The sequence below is a fragment of the Podarcis cretensis genome (genome assembly GCF_951804945.1).
Source record: "Podarcis cretensis genome assembly, chromosome: 2".
Lineage (NCBI taxonomy): Eukaryota > Metazoa > Chordata > Lepidosauria > Squamata > Lacertidae > Podarcis > Podarcis cretensis.
In genome coordinates this window covers 34,395,141-34,416,324 of record NC_137171.1, presented here as the reverse complement: position 1 = coordinate 34,416,324, position 21,184 = coordinate 34,395,141, and the positions used below count along the sequence as shown (strand labels likewise).

The window sequence follows — 21,184 nt, the reverse complement described above, 5'->3', positions numbered from 1 at the left end:
CTCCCCACTAATCAAACAAAACATACACCCCAGCTTTAGCAATAAGGCTGGCCAAGTTCATTGCCTAAAATGCATTATGAAAGGGGAAAAAAGAAGGGCCTTGTGCAAATTTAATTAAACTACGCACCATATTTTTTGCTCTGTAAGACGCACCAGACCATAAGACGCACCTAGTTTTTGGAGGAAGAAAACAAGAAAAAAAAATATTCTGAATCCCAGAACCCAGAATAGGAAGAGGGATTGCTGCGCAGCGAAAGCAGCAATCCCTCTTGCTGTTCTGGCTTCTGGGATAGCTGCGCAGCCTGCATTCGCTCCATAAGACGCACACACATTTCCCCTTACTTTTTAGGAGGGAAAAAGTGAGTCTTATAGAGCAAAAAATACGGTATTTCTAACTGTCCAATCTGGCTGAGAAATTTCTGGGCAAGCCATGAGGTAGCAATGCTCTTGTGAATTACCGTACCTAAAGTTGTGCAATATGGGCTAGAATTGACTATCTGTGTCTAAACTATGTGAAAAGACTTCAATCTCTCTTGGAGGAGAGATTCCCCGCTATGTCCCACACAGAACGGGAACAGACCAAATGTTGGAAGGATGGCATCCAATGCCTCTTGACCCAATATCAACTACAAGATCTTCAGGTGATCATGAAAATGGATAAGAGGCACTTAAGAGATTGTCTCTTCAGGTCTGATGCAGAAAGGGATTTAACCATGATTGCCTCTACCAAAAGTTCACCATGGTTCCCACTTATCAAAACGGAGCACATCCAAGCTAGTTATTCGACAAAGCTCCCACTTGCCATACTAAGGATCGCTTTTACAGAATTACAATTCCAATCGATGCCCTCGGCGCTGGTGGATGGTCGGTACAGCGAAGTACAGTACAAGGAGAGACTTTGTCTGTGTGGGCAACCTTGCGTAGAGGACCTGTACCGCTATTTATTGCAATGCCCGCTATATATAGAACCAAGAGACTGATTTATAAAACTCCTGCTTATGAATGGAACACACTCAAACAGGGTGGAAAGGGTGAAATGGCTGCTGAGTGATACGGATGACTTCATAACTTATAAAGTAGCACTATATGCGTTGGCAGCTAAGAAGATCAGGAGAAAAGAACTAGATAAAATAGCGGTCAATTGCAAAGGTGATTCAGACATTTAAGCTGAAACCCCCTGCTATTCTATCGTATGCAACAAATAATTTTTAGGAGACGTGATCGTGGTTTATTGTATCTGCAGTGCCTGATGTTTTTATGGTTATTATTCCTTTTCTTTTTGTTCCCTTTGAGAATGATGCCATGGCCTTTGGCTAGTGCACTAAAGTGATTTTATTATTACCTAAAGTTGTGATTAGGATGCTTTTACATAATCCAACAATCTTTTCTTGCCAACCAGATCGTTTTTATCAATACATTTGCCCAGAAACCCTATGAAAACGTCCAGATTCTTAAAAAACAACAACTGGAGTACAGTGGTGCCTCGCAAGACGAAATTAATCCATTCCGTGAGGCTCTTCGTATAGCGGTTTTTTCGTCTTGCGAAGCAAGCCCATTGACAGCTTAGCGGATTAGCGCTATTAGCGGTTTAGCGGCTTTTAGCGATCAGCTGTTAAGCGGCTTATCAGTGGATCAGCTGATAAGCGGCTTAGGGCTTAGGAAAAGGGGGGGGGGAAAGGGGAAAAAACCCCGCAGGAACTCGCAAGACATTTTCGTCTTGCAAAGCAAGCCCATAGGGAAATTCGTTTTGCGAAGCGCCTCCAAAACGGAAAACCCTTTTGTCTAGCGGGTTTTCCGTCTTGCGAGGCGTTCGTCTTGCGGGGCACCACTGTATTAGCAATGCTGAACACACTGGATGTAACTGCACATTCTTCATCACTGCAACATAGTCCAGGTTAGTTACAAGTAACATATTACATTGCAATTATCCCTTTGAAGCACTTTAAATGAATACAGCACTTTAAATGAATACAGTACTTTGAAAAACTTTTGCAGTTAACAGCTACTCTTCTGTATCAAAAGATTTATAGACACCTAGTGGAAAGTGCAGCAGTTACATCTTGGTACAAGGATGAAGCATAATGAATGCCGGAGCCCACAGTGAAAAGACAGTAATATCATTTTGTGTTGTTACATGTGAGCAAAACAAGTGACAAGTTGCCTAAACAGACTACGGATCCTGAGAGAGAAGAATGCTTAGATCTGTGCTCTGGAGTGGGCATTAACATTATATGGCTTAAGTGTACACATATGGTATGTTTGCATTAGCAGTTCATGTCTGGTTTCCTGCTGGAGCTATTAGGTATGTTCCTACTGTTTATGTTTGGCTAGCAGTAATTTGTTGCTGCTTCTTTTTGCATAGCTGAAAGTCAGTAGTGCTGTACAGGTGGTCAGCAAACACCTGATGGTCCTTTCCTGGACTTCCATGAACTCATGGGTCCCAAATGAATGGAATCTATGCAAATATACCTGAAAGTGCTTAACCTCCTATATATGTAATATATGTAATCTAGTATCCTGGAAAAATGAAGGTTTCCCAGTCATGCATACAAGATCCTATCCATGTTCAAACAGGACACACAGGGCCCTTAAACAGACAGAAGTCGGGATCATGCTTGCTGGCTCTACTCCTATCTCCAACCTATCCCTCCATATGTTGATTTGTCCCCAAATGCAACACATAAAAAGGCTTGGGAAAAGCCTGTAATGAGTTCTGTCTTTCCAGGCAGGAGAAACACTTAGGAAGATGGCTGGTTTGCAATGCAGCTTCTATCATCCTAACTTACACATCACATAATGCAAAGAAGAATCCTTTCTTACATGCTCTATGTACCAGCTACTATGTGGTTTATTCTCAGTTTAGGAAGGGGGTGGGGAACAGGTGAGAAGAACAGCAGAACGGATGTGAAGTATTTCACTACTGGAACAAACTATTGTTATTTCTGAAAGTAAGTACAGACCCCCCCCCCCATTTAATGGCTGTTGACTATATTCCTCCTCCTTGTTTACCACCAAGGATCACAATGGAAACAAACAATGGCAGATATGCGTGTGTGTGTATGTGCACGTGCATGCAAGTAATTAAAATCCATGTTAAACTATGACTCTCAGTTGATAAGCCTGGGACAATCACCATCTCTTAGCCTAATCCAACTCAGAGTTGTTATAAGGGAAAATGGGGGACCAGTCACGTCACCCTAAGCATCTTGGAGAGAGAGAAAAAGAGAGAGAGTAGAAATGTAAAACATCAAGGGGAAAAAATGAAATAATTGTGTATATTACATATGAACATCATGCCTGCTGGGCCATAGCAGCTAGGCAGGCTACTGTATTTGGCATCTGACTGCAATTCTCTTCTGGTATATTTATTCTGAACTAAATAATAAGCCAAGAAGTAGAAATATTCCCCTGATTCTTTAGGTTTCCTAGTTCACTCCCTTGAGCTCTCATAGCAAACATTCCTTGGGAAGTTACTGCATTATGTCAGTACAGCCACATCATCATGTTCCAGCTGCCAGAAACAAGGCTCATTGTCTCCACTTCTCTCCACAACTCTACCTTCATTCATGCATTCCAATTGCAGGACTTCCTTAAAGGAACAAGGCCACACAACGCATTTCTTCAGCAAATGGGAAAGGGTTTCTGATTAAACAAAATCCGTGTTTACACTCTTGCTCTGCCAAACCGGTTTTTTCTATAGACTGTTCTTTGCAGCCATTAAAGCAACATAAGCCACAATTTAGTGGCATTGTTTTAAGTGTGGTATTACAGTGCCATCACCAGCTGTTTGTCAACAATAAAAGCATGTCTAAATATAAAAAAGCTACAAAACCTTACTACTGGAAACAAAATAAACCCAAAGTCAATATTCTCCAAGTTCAATGGCGGAATTAAATCTGAAACTATACACAGAAGCTGATATTACCTGAAAAAGGCTCAGTCATACTACTAAATCTAAAATCACTTAATATACCCAGTAGTTTTTTTTCTATGAAAAGCATTCTAAAAGCAAAGAGCTGAAATAAACCTGAAAGTCAACTAGTCTAATCCCCCTTTCTTAAGAAACTAGTATTTCTCAGACAATAACATAAACAGTTAGTAAACACGCCGCTTAAATTATTAGAGTCAAGGGTGTAGGCTTCTGTTATATTCAGGAACAGGAACTCTGCAAAGAGTGTGTAGATCTCAAATTTGCACGTACTCTCTAAACTGATTCCAGTTTAGTTTTAAATGAAGCCTTGCCTTGGAAAGAAATGTTCTTGACTGGTATATGTTTAAGGGCAAGGAAAGGAGGAGGAGGATGGTCAGGGGAAAAGCAATGTCATGTGCAGTGTACTTCAGAATTCAGAAGACATTCTTCATTTAATTTTCAACACAAGGGAAAGAAAGCTGTTTTCCCTTACAAACAGAAGCCGATATTACAAATAGAAGCTGCTATTTCATCATTCCACATAGGCTACCAGTTGACTTTAGCCATGTAGAATACTAAATGCCCTGTATTACAAGCAGAGAGCAAGAGGGATCAATGTGCATCATTCAAACATGGCTTTTAGATAAGAGACATAATTAATGAAAAGGGGGAAAACCCTAGAACTTATTATTTGTTAATACAGTACTTCACAACTGCCTCATGTGAAGTCTCTAGGCAGTGAAAGACATAACTAAACTGATAGTTCATGAAAGCAAACTTACTGAGGAAGCGACGTGAATATCCAAACAGCTGGAAATTCAGAGAAAATAAAAGAACGTAGTACTGTATGGAGATATTATGCTTAGAATGTGGGTATAATGAACCAGTAGCTAAGTGGTTAGTGATCATAATAACCCTTTGCTGAATTCCTACTTAAAGCACTGACTTCTTGGGAGGCAGCTTTTATTCTTCCTACATAAAGAACACCTTTGATAACATTATAAACTGGAGTCATCAAGACCAATGTCATTCCCACATTACTTTGCCTTCAGCAGTTTCAGCATTTAACCTGCAGGAAAGGTCACTCACCCGGTCTGAATCTGCTGCCAAATATTACCTTGCCTCCGTAACCCCCAGAAGGCTCACATCCTGATCCTCTTAGCAATGCATAACACACACTGCACCTTTTAAAAGCTTCCGCATTTTCCAACTAAAAAAACGATAAGCCTGCAATAATGTGTTAAACTTAAGAGACAGTAATCAACCAGAGACTGCTATTCCGCCTCAGTGCAGTTGCACAGAATACAATACTGTAAGTACTTGTCAGCTTTGTGTATTGTACATATTAACTGTGGTTGTAGTTATTAAGCAACAGCAGACCTCAACATCTTCTCCATGTTCATATTCCTAGTTGATTTAAGCTTCTTTATTACAACCACTATTTTCCTTGACCCTGTTCCTCAATAACTGTGACAGTTTATCAGCATGGAACACCACCTGCAAGGCCAGTGGAAAATTATGTTTACTGATGTTATGCTAATGTTACTGTTGGCTTGCTCCCATCCTAGGCACTTAGGTGTTGGCTCAAGTTTTTAAAATGGTATGCAAGGATGTGGTAGCTCTCCAAATTGTTTTCATCCTCTGGAAGCATCAGTTCTTTTCATATTATTCAAACTCCCTTCCCATTCACATAAGCAAGCATAAGTTCTTGAACACTGTCACACTTTGGTTCAGTGTCACCAAGCAAGCCCTCATAGTGACCTCACTTTTTGGGGATGGGTGGGAATATATCGTATTTACTTTCTTGATGCTGCCTCAAGAAATTGAGGCCAAGTTGCATGCTGTTCAGGATCAATTGTGTTTTAACCTAGATTCCCTACACAGCATCCTCACTTTTGCATTCCATCTTAGGATCCTGCCTTCCTTTTAATGGAATGGAGCAAACTGAAACATCCCCCAAATGTAAGGCCACAACCTGGCCAAAGTACATCTAAGAGTTAAGGACATGCTTAATTCATTGGGATATAAAATGCTTAGCTCTCCACAATACAAGGGTATTGATCTGATCTCTAGTTTCATGAATGTTTTGCACCTCTAATATCTAGGCTGCGTATTTTTTATTAGTTTAAGTGTGCAATGTTGTAAATGGAATGTTTAGTCTTTTCTCATTTCCTCCTCCGCAACTGAAGTTATGAAAACTTACGTTCCAACAAAATTTCCTAAGGCTATGAGCATCCATGTGAAGCTATTAGTTGAAGAGATTATCTCACCAATTGTTATGTCTGCATTTAATTCAATATTACAGTTGTAGGTTTATCTTCAATTCCTTTATTTTACTGAGCATAGGAAGGTTCATTTTTGGGGCTCTCATATAAGAAAAGGAGAGATTTCCTAGTGGTCAGTAAGATTTTGACACAAATAATATTTTGATTTTTTAAATGCAGCTCATTGCAGCTTGTACAGCAAATATTGCTTATGTTGAAAGCATACAGCATAAATTTGTGGCTGCTCATTTAAAAAGAAACGTACAAAACAAATTTCTATCTTTCAAAAAAAAATATGGTTCACTTACTTTTGGTTGTATGCAACTGGAAACTTTCTCCATTCTCACTATATCTCTCTCCCACTTCTGTACAAGTCAGTTCTTACTGATTTACAAATGTCTGTAACCAACATGACTTAATCTAATCTAAACTAGCACTAACAGCTAAATAGTTGGACTCAAATCAAGTGCCGTGACTATTTTTGCAGAGGTCTAACACCACGAACACTAATGACATGATGACGTATTTTTCCCATTAGGATAACTTGGGGCAAAATGTATGCATCTTTCCCTGGGTCTACAGAGGCCTTTTAATTTAAAGAGTTCCCCATTGATGTACGGTGAAATATAAAATTTACAATCCGATGGTTTAGCTCCCCTGAGAGATGGTGCAGTCTTTCAGGTATTGAAGGCGGAGAGAGAATGGCGTTTCAGAAGTTGGATTAGGAAGCTTTTTCCAGCCTATTTGCTTCTGTGTCCCTATCCCGTTCTGCTAGGTCACCCCCCTTTCCCTGTGTGAAGATCGTCATGGCTTTGGTGCTATAGTGTTTGGGTTTTTTTATACGTTTCCTTACCTTGCTCCAAGTCCTGTTGGTCGTACCAGGGTTCCTCTTCCTCGCTTTGAAACTCTTCCATCCTGTCGGCGCTCAGCATTAGCTCTCCTACTCCGGAAACATCCAAAACAGAGCAGTAAAGCAGAGAGAGGCTGAGCTCTCAAAGAGGATACTGCAGAAAGAGATATACAATCAAGGGTGAAAAAAGACCGGCGCTGGGGGAGGGGGAGCAGAGGGGATCTTCTCCCAAAGACCCAAGCTGATGAAGGCAGGATCCAGTCGCCAGGCTTTAAGGCTGGGAATCGGCCAGTAGGTCTGATCCTGCGCAGACGTAAGGTTGGGACAATGGCTTTGCAGATGTGCTATTGTGATCAGTGCTGCAGTAGTAGCAGGCATCGAGCTCTCTCTCTCTCCCTCTCCCTCTATCTCTGCATCACCTTCCTTCCTTCTCTCTCCATCAGCCCTTTGGCGAGGGAGCGAGAGCAGAGAAGACGTGGCGTACGGATTTCCCCGGCCTTTTTCTTGTCCTCCACGCCAAAATCTTGCTTTCAGGCTGGGGGCGGGGGGGATTATTAAGTCTTTGTTACGGACGGGAACCAGAACCTGAAGACTGCAAAGGCTCTCTTACTTGCGCCGACTTCGCTGGGTGGTGATGCACAAAAGAAAGAGCAACCTTCCGATGCAGCCAGTTCCTATTTGTGCAGCTCGGTGGAGACCTCTAGCATGGAACTGCTGCAAAAAAAATTCCATGCAAAAGACATGGGCGCGGGAGGAGGGGAGGAGGGAGAGGGAGAGCAGACCTCCCTCCTTTTCCCTTTTTTTTTTTTTTTACCCGCCCGATCCTTCTCCTCAGAGGAATTCCAGATGCATTTTAGCTGCTAGGCGGATTTGAGGCTTGCATTCCTCCAGGATGTAGAGAGCTAGGGGCGGAGTCGTGGAAGGTGCCAGTCAAAAAGCAAAACAAAACCCAAATCTGTGAATCTGCACATAAGTGGGAGGTCCTTTTTACTACGGCAGCCTGCACAGCTTTTACTTTGCGCGCTGGGGATGTGTGTGTTGGGTAAGAGCCAGCGATGAATGTTTTCGCGACAGCTTATGCTGGCATTATTCCTTGCCATTGTTCCTTTGGAAAATCCTTGCTCTCGCTGCAATAAACGAACAATCCGACTTGGGGGGGGGGTCTGATTCCATATCTCTTATTAATTAAAATAGATGGGAGGCAAGATTGTTCCTTGCAACTGGAGGTGGCAAATAGTCTTCCTGGTGGAGGACAGGGTAGGAAAGCTTGGAACAGGGGTAGGCATCTGTATTTGGCAGAGGTGTGCTGGTGATTCCATATCAACTACTGGCAAAATAACTTAATTTGATGCGCCACCCTTACCCAGGGTTTAGTTCAGAATCTAGTTTTCTTTAATGAAAAAATAGTGTCCTTGAGCATGCGCTGAGTGTCTTTTCTCGATCAGCCCTCACATGCATTAGGAGAAAGCTCACTTGGTTCCTCTGTAGAAATCAAGCAATAGCTATAGGCCCAATTCTGCAAATAGCTTAATGAAGATGTTGACCTAACGTGCGGCAACTGTAAAAAAACAAAAAAAAACCACCTCATGTGAGGGATTATTAGGAAAAGGAATTAAAATTGAAATTGCTAATATGCTGTTATATAAACCTGGCTGCAACTTGAATACTGTAATTGCCACGCCACACCCCAATAAGGATATTTTTTTATATACTGCAAAAGAAGTTCCAAAAAGGGCAACCAAAAAGATCGAGTGGTTGGAGTCATTCCCCAATGGAGGGGGAATCAATATGTTAAGCTTTTTAGTTTAGAAAAAAGGCACATAAGTAGATGCAATGATCGATATTTACAAAATTATATTTTATGTGTAGAAAGTGGATAAAATTTTCTCCCTTGCTCATAAAACAAGAACCAGGGCCCATCCAATTAACCTGAATTTTGGAAGATTCAGAAAGACAAAATGAAATACTTCTTCATAAGATGCCTGGTTAAACTATGGAATTATCTACCACAAGATGACTTACAAATTTTAGACTGATTCATGGGTGACAAGGTGATCAGTGGCTACCAGCCATGATAGCTACATACTGCCTTTAGTATCAGAGGCAGTGTGATTCTGAATATACGTTGTTGGGCATTACAAGTGGTAAGAGTACTGTTGCCCTCATTGGTATCTGGTTGACCACTGTGAGAACAAGATGCTGGGCTAGATGGGCCTCTGGTTTGATTTAGTAAGACTCTTCATTTATGAGCCTACAATATAGATAACATATAAGTGGTGGGTGATACAGAAGGGAGAAGGAAAGATGAATGCTGGCAACTGAATAAAGTAGAAATTAAGAAGGATGTGTGTGAAAATATATATCGTCAATTTTTACTATGGGAAAAGAAGAGTAGCTACCACATTTGGTTTATACACAAAGTCATTAATGAGGACAATTCAAATTCCCTCACCAGCCACATATATACTTTAAGATAGGAAAAGAGCAGAAGGAACTATTTTAAAGGTCTGGCCGTATTCTGAAGCAAACTGTGGCAGTTGACTTGGGTAGCAAATTTGGGACAGTGTGCTAATCATCTCTTAAACAGTTCCTTACACTGTATTTGTACAGATATGTTTAAAAGGTATTCTTATATGTATGACCATACCTTTATGTTTCACAAAATAACCCAAGGCCCTGAAATGTATCTGATGTGTGCAAAGGGTTTGGACACCTCTCCAGTTTCAGACAAATGCCTTCCCTAAATTCCCAGCCATATTTAGATATGCCAGAATTTGAACCTCAGACTTTTTGCATGCATAGTATGCTTTGTGTGCACACTGTTAAAAATATGGATGTGTACTTTTTGCCAGTGTTGCCAGAACATAGGATGGGTGGGTACAATTTTATGCATACCAAAATCTCTCAGGCCAATATTTAAAGTTTAGAAGGGAGTGGACCAGATAAAGTTTAGAAGGGAGTGGACCAGATAAATTAATAGTGGAACATAAATATGTGGAAGATACTGTAAATAGGTTGAACAAGTGGGGAAAGGGTGAATGCATATATACAGGACTCTTCTGTGTGAGGGACCAAAAAGCCAGTTATGAGATACTTTGGGATAATAATTAAGAAGAAGATGTACTGTAGGGCTCCAATCTTATACACATTTAAGGGGAGGAAGCCCTCCTCAGCACAGTGTGAAAACAAATATAGAACTGAGCCGCAAGGCGGTATAAGGGGGGAAAATAACCCTGGGGTGTGCATGAGGCAGGAGCGCGGGAAATGGTGGAGGCAGCAATGAGAAGCAGGCGGGGCGAGGGAGCTCGGGAGAGGTCTGCGCTTCAGGCAGAATTGGAGGAAAACCGAGAGGTTTATGTTTTTAGTGTGGAGCCGTGCGAAGGCGGCGTCACCACAACTGAGCAGAAAGGCCTTTTTGCCTATGGAGAAGATGGAGGGATGCATGATGCGTGCGTGCCTAAGGACCAGAGAGGTGATGCTGATGGAAGAGAGGGAGGCGGGCTTAGCGTGGCTTTTCCCGATCAGGGAAAGGGGCGGCTGCTGCCGGGGACGGAGGGAGGCGCGAGGAGGAGCCGCCTCTCTCTGACGAGGGGAGGCGGGATCAGGACCAGCAACAGCATCAGCTGCTGCGCGGCTCCCTTTGACAAGGAGGGAGGGAGGGAGGGAGGGAGTAGCAGCCTCCGCTGCCGCCAGGGAAGCAGGTGAGCGAAGCCGCCGGGATGGAGCCCGCAGCGCCGAGGAGAGGAAGAGGTGGAGAAGGAGAGGAGGGCTGTTAGCGGTGACGAGCGACGAGGGAGGAGGAGGAGGAGGCGGCGGCTCGCTCTGGCCCGCCACAGGCAGCGAGCAGGTAGCGGACCCGGATCCGGGCGCGGGAGGAGGATGGGCAACGCCGACTCCAAGCTCAACTTCAGGAAGGCGGTGATCCAGCTCACCACCAAGACGCAGGTGAGGCGGGGGGGGGGGGAGCGCACCTGAGCAGGGCCGGCCTGCGAGGAAGAGAAGCACCCCTTAAATCAAAGGCATCGGCGGCGAGGCTGGCTCACTCCTCGGGCAGGCGAGGAGGAGAGGCGTGCAGGGGGCTTGAAGGAAAGGCCTTTCGAGGTGGTTGGTTTGGGGGGGGGATGGGGTTTTGATGGGCAAAGGGTCCTCTTCCTGGGCAGGGACATTGATCCAAGGAGAAGCCGTGGGGCTGGGGTTTGACAGAATCCAACAGGGAAGCTTCTGACGCTGGAAGATCCACCCCCCTTTTCTCCCTCTGGGGGGTGTTGACATGGGGTAAGCCCACCATCCTGGGGATCTAGGTGGGAATGGACCTTGTGAGATGCATACAGGCACCTGAAAAGTGCTGGGTTTGCGAGCCCTCTGCAAAGTGGGTCTTAAGTCAATTTATCTTCACAGACATTGCTGTGCTGCAAACCATTTGCTTGCTGCCATGCCTTTATTTGTATTGCCCCCCTTTCTTATCCGTGTGCTATCTCCACAACCCACAGGATTAAACTTGGCCTCTCACAGCCAAGTAAAACCTGCAGTGCCCACTGCTCCATATGTTCTGGAACAGAGGCTGACAGAGGTGGGCTGCCTCAAGGATTTGGGCCTAACAGTCGGAGAAGGCCTCACTGGAGCAGAAGGCCTGAGGAGAAGAGTAGGATGCATAGGAGAAAGTTGGAAGGGTGCAGTCTAGTAATATGATGTGGTCAAGCCAGATGGTAGGCGCTCTTCCCCAATCACAGAATGTGGTAATCACAATTGGAGTAAAAAATGAGCACGATTAGGACCAAGGCTCAAGACTGTGCCTGTTTGCAAAATGCTGAATTGTTTTGTTGACCTATATGCATCTATTTCATAGCATTGGTTAACTGAATCAAATCATTTGGGTACACACATCCTTGATGCGTAACTTTCTTTTACCCTTTCAGCGAAGCTTGGGGAATTAGTGGTTACACAGCATATGGTGTTCTGCTAATCGGGTTATGCCTTTTGTTTGCTTGCCCTTAAATTTTAAGTCAGGTGCATGGGTACAAAAAATGTTGTTACACAGAGAAGAGGTAATGAACTAGTAGCCTGCAGGCAAATAGTTGAGTGAGTCCTGGAAAGTGCAGCAGCTGTCGCAACTTTAGAAACATCAGACAGGTTGGGCTACGTGAGGTGGTGCTTATTGACAAGAGACAGGAAGGGCCTTGATACCTTTTATTTGTACTTGAAGGGTGAAAGTTACAGCTAGAGGAAGATTCTCAACAAATATATTCAGCAAAATTCTTCTCTTTACCCTGCTTGTTGCATGGTGGCCAAAATGCAACAGCTGGTGAATTTTTGCCATCTCCAGCAAAAAAAGCATAGGACTCTAGTAACCATGGTTAGAGACAGGTACAGTGTGAGAATGCAGGGAGGCTGTAAAAAAAAAAAACCCTCCCTTAGTTGGTGTATAACAATGCTGCTTAGGATTGTCAGTGTAAGTATCCTAGTACTTGGACCTGCAGATATGTAAAAGTAAGAGATATTTTGAAGTTCTAGTGACATGGATTTTCCAGACTTATTTTGATTTGCTGCAATGTGGCAGTGGAAGGCCTGCCTGCAGCATTTTAGCTGTATGGAGTTTATGATGAAAGGAGGGACAAATAGACCTTCAGAGTCAGGCATTATATGTTCAGATCTCATGATATGAGGAAAAAGTTTTCTTTTCTGTTGGTTCCTTTTCTACAGGTTCCAACAAAGGAGAAAAGAATGCTAGTAAGGGCACCCGTTAGGGATCCTGAGAGCCCCACCACCAAATAATTTGATTTGTACCTGCAGGTACAGTATGCATGACTAGGCTTTCTTGTGCCTGGTCCCACATTCCTTGTCCCATCACTAAATAATAATTAGATTTGTAAAATCTGTAAGCCAGCTTGAGGTTAAGACAAATATATTGAAAGAAAGATAATGGGAAAATATAAATCAATACTTTAGGTTTAATATAATATTATGTATTTTTTTTTCTTTTAGTGCTAATGCGGTGTCCTTCAGTTGAGTAAAGGAAAAATTAGAAACTGCTGGGTGTACACAATGAGAGTATCTTTGCAATTTTTGAGATCTCCGCTTAGAAATAAGCTCGGTTAAATTCAGTGATTCTTACTCCTATAAATATAATGTCTCCTTGGGTTTCACAGTCTGAGCATAGTGCTAGTACACAGCAAGGAAATAGGAGTTGTTATTTTTTTGGTTTGCTGGCTTTACAAGTTCATTCCTTTTATAAAAGTGAACATTTGGTGTTCCTAGCTTGGTTTGTTAAAAACCTCCATAGCAGTACTAGGGAGACTGTGCCATGAGGAAAGGTGGGTGGAGGAGATGGAACGCCCATATTTACATACTTGAGAAGGGCACTACAGTACCTGCAGGTGCTGCAGGTGCACTACTTGTGGCTAGTCACCAAAATATCTGTGTAAGATATAGCACTGCCTTATCAGCCACATTCTGTATGTAGCATTTTGGTGCTGCTGTTTATTACACCATTATAATAAAAATGTAGATCCTTCATATCAGTCAGGGATAGGTGAATTGAAGTTTGATGCTGTTGCTTTTGACTGTTTTGTCAAAATGAAAACTATACCATAAATGCGCCAGTCATACTGTTGTACAGACTGACAAAAAATGATCATAAAGACTATATATACACACAACACATCCTTGTGTAACCTAATAAATCCTACTATTTCAAATTTCTTTTTATTAATGTCAGGCTGCAAATCTGAACCAACTGGACTTGGTGCACATGGATAGTTTCTGTAGTCTGTGTTTTCTAATGAGATAATTTTCAAAAAGCCTGAAAAGTGACCAGTATGAAAGGTTATGTGTGTCTGTAACCTGGGGACTGGTGTCTTTACTATGTTAATGTAATTTGTACAAATTGCAAATAAGCAGTGCTCTTTTCCATAGTCGCTTTGGTGAAAATATGCTGCCTGCCATTGCATTCTGTCAGTGTTGATGGATTGCTTTTTTATATTGCAACTGGAATACTTTCTCCAGAGAAAGTGATAGTTGTTGTTTTTTTATCGCATGCCTTCCTTCTTCCTATCGTCTCCTTTACTGATGGGTAGGATTAGCAAATAGAGAGGCAATAATTTTAGGCAATTGAACTCAGCAAGGCAACTGGCCTTAGACACGAGAAGCAAAAGTTATTTGGGCAGTTACGGTCAAACTAGGCTTTCTTGCTTGACAACATTAAGTACAATTCTGCAGGCTAATTTGTATACCTGTCTTACCTTGCAGGTGTACGCATAGGGTCTCCTTTCCTTTTTATACAGCTCTAGGTTGTTTCCCCTCATAAAGGGCTCTGGGCAGTTACAAAGCATCTTATTATTGCACCAAACTTATAAGTAGGCTAGGAGACGGTGATTTTATCAAGACCACCAACTTCAGCAAGGATTTGAACCCAGATTTCCCATATAAGTCCAAAATTCTGCATTGCACTATCTTTATGAAGTTACCATTATTTGAAAATCTAGCTAATGCTGATTTGGAAGAGTGTGTTGTTGCCTTTTCCTGTTTCAAAGGGTAGCACTATTCTCTTATTTCTGCAGATGTATCCTGTTTCCTCAGGAATCTTATGCAGAGCTCTTGATTCTCTGGAAATTATCAGGTCCACTGGAATTTAAGTAGATCCTTTCATTTCTCTCAAGTTAAAGCAAAGCTGTTAAGACAGAACTAAAATGCGCAACACACCACTTGATACACACATTCACTTTCTCTAGGTTTGGGGTGGATTATTCCTGGAGGGGCTGGATTAAATCTCTTGCTTTATTTTATAGTAATTACTTTAAACCTCAGCTATGTTTCCTGGCTCTAACCCCTTTCCTCAAATACTCAACTAAGGCAGCAATCATGTACCTGTTTACTTGGAAGTAAGTTCCCTTGAACTCAGTGGGTCTTACTTACAAACAGATATTTAAAGCATTACATTGTAATAAGATAATTGTGTTTCCTATATCTCCTATTAGAATTTCACTTATGGAGATTTGAGATCAAATGGTTGTAGCCATTGATTTTCTGGCATATGATAAGAGCTGTGCTCCTTGGCTACATTTGTAGTGGGGGTGATGGTGGTACGTTTCACACCCACCCCCTTGCCATAAATGCATCACTGGTAATAGTTACTTTTGATCATTAGCTCACTTATAATACCCTTGGTCCTCTTAGGCTTGCAGACATATCACAGCATGTCTGTAGCAAGTGGTTATGTTATGTTCAGATATCTTCGTCTGCAATGCCTTTGTATTTCAATATACATTTTAATTCTAATGGAAGTGGCATATCAAGGATGGCACAGCTGAACATCAGTCTGGTAGCAGTTTAGGTCGTTTTGTTGGGCTCTGCTTACTTTGGAGGTGACCTAAAAGCATAGTTCTCAAGGATGTTCTCCCCTGCCCCCAACTTGTCCCATGCTTTGTACAAAGAGTATTGGATCAAACATACTCATGATATTTGAAGAAGTATCATTGAAACAGTTTACTATAATAAATAGTCCAAATATTTATGCCTGGGGAAGGATTCTGTAATGCAAAATCTTGCTGTTTTTTCAGCCAGGAAACTGTTCAGTGTAAGGTAGAACACCTGCCTTTTCTTGCTGAAGTGGCCCCTTCCCTTGGCAGTCATCTGACCAGGACATTCTGCCTAATTCACTGAACGATATCCAGTATTTCCGGAAACACTGCATTCCAGTGAAACAGAGGGTAGATCTGGAATCAAACTGGTTTTTTTAAATTTTATGTTCTATACTTTTGTTTTACATTATTTACAAATGTAACATTCAATATGGTTTTTTAATATACTACAGGGATCCTTACATTTTCATGGTTCTTAGTGGGGGAAATAAAAGGAAATTAATATTATGTGGTGGGATAAATGGGTGCACAGCACTGAATTCTCCCCACCCTCCTCATGTAAATAAACACTCTTCCAGCGCACAACCTTCTCAGCAGAGTCCCTGGTGAATCATTGCCTTGAGACCATATAGTACTGTACTTCCTTCTCTGGCTTCCTCATGGCCATCTGGCTAGATAAGCTTGCAGAGCAATTTTTTTTTGAGGGGTGGGGGTTCATCTTAACACAATTCAATGGCTGGAAAGTATATCAGCTAATAGCATGGGGCCAGTGCTCATATACTGTATCCACCCTCATCCAACATGGATAGATCACAACCTACCTTGAAAATACTGCTTGGGGTGCATACACAAAATGGCTACCCTTTCGTATAAAGTGGCTGTTCTGGGAGTTGGGAAGGGGATTTTGTAGGGTGTGGGATGGACATCATCCTAAGGGTGTGGGAGAGGATACTATGAGGGGGGTGGAGCTTAGGGGAGAGGCAAGGCTGACACTTCGTTGATGAGTGCTGTGTCTACTATTCTAATACACTATATTTGATATTCCTTCCAGTTAGTTTTGCATTCTTCTTGCCTTTTCATATCCAGCATAATGCACATTTTTATATCACATTTTTTTAATGTCACATTTTTAATCCATCTGCATTGTGGGTGATTTGCTCATTAGTTTGTCCCAGGACCATGTTGAAAAGAGTTTGGTAACTTGAATATTTTTCAAGGTAATGGATGTATTTGAGTTGTATAATACACTGCACCCCAGTTATACCAATCCTATTTATTCTGGGTAGTTGTTACTCTGATCAAATCAGGGGCCACTTCTTTACCTAAATACTCGGTTATATCATTCTGAATGTCAGTGTAAATGCATTTTACACCTGTGCACACAATCCACTAAAATTCCTGATTCTCAGTAGTTCAGTGCCATGACTATGCTTTTCTGCCGAATTTATTTCTGATTGTTCACTCTCTTTTCCTCTTTCCTCACTGAGAAGGAGCTGAATGCAGACTTGCTGTGTTGCCCATTGGTTAACATGCAATACTTTCTGCATTAAGGCAATCACCTGTGATTTTTTTTTTTATAAGATTTTTATTGGGTTTTCACATTTTATAAACACAGACACACACACACACGGACAAAGACAACACATATAAAATTTCGTATCCTTACTTTCCTAACCCCAGTTCTTGACCTCCCCCCACCCCCCCTTCATACATCCTAATTCAATTAAATTAGCTCAGCAAGTTCATATCTCTCATCCTTTACATATTATTATTATAATATATATATATATTTTAAAAAATACTTAATTTTTATTACTTGGCCAAATTTTACTTATCCAGTTTCCTTATAAACATTAAATCCTTTTCTAAGGTCGACTCGAATTCCTTCCACGAATTTCCCTTTTATCTTAAAAATAGGTCATAATAATCAAACACAAAGGTCATAAACATATTTTTAAAAATTCTCCCCCCCCCGCCCCGGTTTCTGTCCCTTCCCAATGTCCCCATGTCCACAAAAACAGTCTTTAGCCTGGATTCCTCACATCTGAGGCCTTTAAATCTCTGTCAGTCTCTCTCTGCCGATTTTGTTGGTAGCCCTCTTTGTTGGTCCTCGGGTCTCGAAGGAGTTCTAGCTCAGTCTCATCAGATTTTCTTCCATCCAAAGTACTTGACACCAGCTGCTGCGAAAGGTCAGCCAATCCATACTCAAAGAGGAAGCCCCAATCATATTTCTTATTTCTTTTAAATTCAAATATTCCAAGTGTTCCAGGGGCTTCCTCCCTCCTCTTTCGCATCTCTCGCAAGTTTGTAATCCAAAGGTCTTCTTCTTTATGTTCTGACAATGTAGGCTTGTGGTTGGTACTCTCCATCTGTACTGGCCCTTGTTCCCTCTCCTCCTGTTCCGAAGTTATCTCTTCTAATTCAGCTGCAGATTTTTTCCCGGTCAAATCCATTGTGCATTCAGCAGAGTCACTTATTTTAGAGTTCAAGGTTATAAGTTGTTTACTCATAGCCGTAGTCTGCTCCTGCAACTTTCCCACAAGAAAAAACATTCTTTCTATCTCTGCCTGTAATTTTCCATCTGCAGCCATTGTAGTGTTTCAATGTTTCCCCTAGGGGGATTCTGGTTACTTAATAGTCTTTTCCCAACAGTCCGTTACTTTGTTATTTCACTGCTTTGTTCCCAACCATTTTAATTCAAATATAACAAATTTAGTCCAGAAAGGTGTTAAATAGTAAGATTTTTAACTTTCACTGCCCGTTTGACAGCTCCTTTGACAGCTGTCAAACTCCTTGTTCCTTTTTCTCCAGCTCACATACAGGACACTCCCGGGTCTGGGGGGGTTTAAACAAAAACTTCTAAAATTCCAGTCTTACTCTCCAGCACAAATCTTCTTGTGTCAAATTCATGAAGATATTATCTTTTAAAAAACACCAAAAAGAAAAAAACTCTCCACCTTAGTTCTCCGATCCTTGCTTTAAATCTTCTGTAAGCAGGGGGGTGCGGACTTCCCTTTAGCACATCCCCCGATCGTACCGAATTCAAGGATGAAAATTTTAAAGTCCAAATTCCATTCTACTCACGGATTAATTAAAGTCCAAATTTCAGGGAAGAAAGCCAGCGGTCTCCGGCCATGGCTCGCGGCTTCGCTCCACTGCAGTAGCGGTCCACTCACAGCACCACGCCGCTCCCCGTACCCTCTCCGCAGCCTTTAAAAAGGCTCTTCGTGGGTCGGGGGGGCGCTTTAGGTGCCCGCCGAGTCACCAAGTCCGCAGGCTTCCGCGCCTGCGGTTTCTGAGGGTCCCTGCGTCGCCGTCGCGGTAGAACCCTTCTCCAGCGGAGCCGATTCCCTCCGGAGCTCGGAGGGAATCCGCCATTAACTAGATCGCGCTAACCCGGAAGTCCGGCAATCACCTGTGATTAAGTGCCTACTTTTAGAGAATGCAAAGGGGCTCATTTTATGGATGTTAAGGATGGTGACAGGGAGGTAGTTGACATTAGTATCTCATGGGAATATATAACCACTACAGAACAAACCTGCTCTACCAGTTTATGCTTTGCTTACCTGCTTCAGCTTTCTGGTCTTCATGTTTTAGTGACACATTACCTATCAATAGCTCAGGTAGTGCCCCTTCATCACAGCCAGTTATTAATCAGGCATGACAAAGTTTCTCACTCTCACTTGCTTTTTAAGCTGTTCTTTAACAATGTAGGCATTGGATGCCTTTATCTGCTGTAAAGCCAGGAAATTGGAAGCCAGGAAATTGTCTTTGTTTAAACAAGCAGTCATCTTTCCTTTCCTCACCCTTTCCAAACACAATTTGAAATTGCCGAATGCCCTGAACAACTTGCTATTAGGCAAGAACTGCTGTTTGCTTTTGGAGCTTTTACTAGGTCACACAAGATCACGATAGAATATTCATTCTACCTGATGTCTTGACTTGTCCTGCTGAGTAGTATTCAGTGAGTCTGTAATGACTGAAATTTATTTCCTTTATTAAGAGAGAAAACCTTCTTCACTTGGTACACTTAGTATTCTTAGAGTGACTGTTTATGTTGGCACAATATAATCAAGTCTGCTCAGTATGACTTTTGTGGTTGCCTATATCATAAATTATATGCATGTAGATGTGCACCCATGTCCAGAACACTGTGTGTTACTCTGCCTGTGTATATAGCTCTGTTCCCATACATGCATTGGTTTCTATTAAAGTAAGTGTCTGTCAAAGTGTCTTTCTTGAAAGCTGCGACGAACGAACAAGAGATGTTGGTGTAGCTTCATAGGGACCTGCCGAATCTCACCACAGCTTCTTGCCCCTTCCTATTGGCCATAAGTCCTTGCCTTTTTGCTCCCAGCTTCTCTACATCATTTCTCTTCAGTTTTTCCACCCTACTTGTGTCTCTCCAAGATCCTCTATTATTTTATTAATAATGCATTTACATTTGTCCAACTGGTCAGTATTATTGGGTTGATTTGGTTGGATGGCTTTGGATGTTCCTTGGTCATGGACTTCATTCAAATGTCTGCTTGATAAACAAAGTGATCACACCAAGTGTTCAAGCAGTAACTCAAAAACCAATGTAGGTTATAATTGTGTGGTGGTGTTTTTAACCTATTCCCTGCATTCCAAACCGTCTTCTGTGGCTCTTAGCTTTCCCAAGTGTCATTCCCATTTCCAGGTTTTGTATGTTTTCAGTAAAGACCACCTGACTACTCCCATCTGCCTTCTCAGGTTGTGCTGCTGCATTGGGCGAGAAAACCCCTTTCTATAGGAGTTATGTCAGCTGGCACTGGGCTAGTGCTTAGCAGTCATTTCTGATAAATTATTTTTGAAGAAGCATGGTTCGTATTGAATGTCTTTTATTGGTCCGCTTTTGCATACTGATGTGCTATGATTATACTGATGGAAGTGTTCTTATCTTTATTGTTGTGGGCTGCTTTGACCTCAACTTTGCTGTTGGAAAAAGCAGCATAAAAATACTGAATCAATTTAATCCTTTGATATTTGTGTCTCTTCAGCCTGTAGAAGCAACAGATGATGCGTTCTGGGACCAGTTCTGGGCAGATACAGCTACTTCAGTCCAAGATGTTTTTGCTCTTGTTCCTGCTGCAGAAATCAGAGCTGTGAGGGAAGAATCTCCTTCAAATTTGGCTACTTTGTGTTATAAGGTAAAAGGCATTCTTCTTCCTGTATTGCCCCCACTGTGAAATTCAGTTAGACAAACATAGCTCAATCAAAGGGGGGCATTTGGCCAAAGGTAAACCAATCCAGAATGAGATGTCCATCACTCTTAAGTAGAGACCACTGATCACATGGAATGCACAGTTTTTGAAATGACTCCATAATTCCTTAGCACTAAGGCATAGAAAGATACTTCAGTAGATTCATTGTTAGTTGAGGTTTGTGGTAATCTGGAAGAGGAAATAGTATCAAACCACCAATACCCTGCAGGGTAGGCAAACATGAAAGCTGTAGTTAAACTTCAACAGGATTAACTATGGCAATCAGTCTTGGACAGCAGTAGCCTGCAAGGCAAGAATAAGAGTGCAAGGATCTGAATTCCAGTTATAAAGCTCACATGTGTTTCAACTGTAGATACTTGGTACATATGATCAAAGGATCAGACAGACTTTTGCTAGTTTAAGTGTGCTCAGGAGTTACATTTACCAGGTGAATTTTAGAATACCATCTTTCTCTCTTTCTTTTCTTTTCTTTTTTTAAAAAAGCCAGACAGCGCCCGCGGGGTATCAAACTGCCGTTAAGCAATTGGTGAATCTGCAAAGATTGCTCCGAAGTAACT

The 21,184-nt window shown here is 41.9% G+C and overlaps 2 protein-coding genes across 6 annotated transcripts in view; one reads left to right on the top strand and one right to left on the bottom strand.

Annotated features, from left to right (window-relative positions):
* The window catches only part of CDR2L (cerebellar degeneration related protein 2 like), a 32,466-nt gene extending 24,636 nt beyond the window's left edge, over nt 1-7,830 (bottom strand). The window contains exons 1-2 of one of the 4 annotated variants that reach the window (XM_079967451.1): nt 7,635-7,830; nt 7,028-7,178 (exon numbers count right to left, since the gene is read on the bottom strand). In XM_079967451.1, coding sequence (XP_079823577.1) covers nt 7,028-7,106 — 79 coding nt within the window. In that variant the 5' untranslated portion in view covers nt 7,107-7,178; nt 7,635-7,830. Of the gene's footprint in view, nt 1-5,230; nt 5,331-7,027 lie in introns of those variants that run through there. The other 3 variants (XM_079967452.1, XM_079967450.1, XM_079967453.1) reach the window with 3 other exon arrangements.
* Nucleotides 7,831-10,620: 2,790 nt separating this feature from the next.
* The window catches only part of HID1 (HID1 domain containing), a 44,346-nt gene continuing 33,782 nt past the window's right edge, over nt 10,621-21,184 (top strand). For both annotated transcript variants that reach the window (XR_013836300.1, XM_079967393.1), the window contains exons 1-2: nt 10,621-10,969; nt 20,403-20,552. Coding sequence is in view for 1 of the 2 variants with exons in the window: in XM_079967393.1 (XP_079823519.1) it covers nt 10,904-10,969; nt 20,403-20,552 (216 nt within the window). In the remaining variant the exon portion in view is untranslated. The remainder of the gene's footprint in view (nt 10,970-20,402; nt 20,553-21,184) is intronic.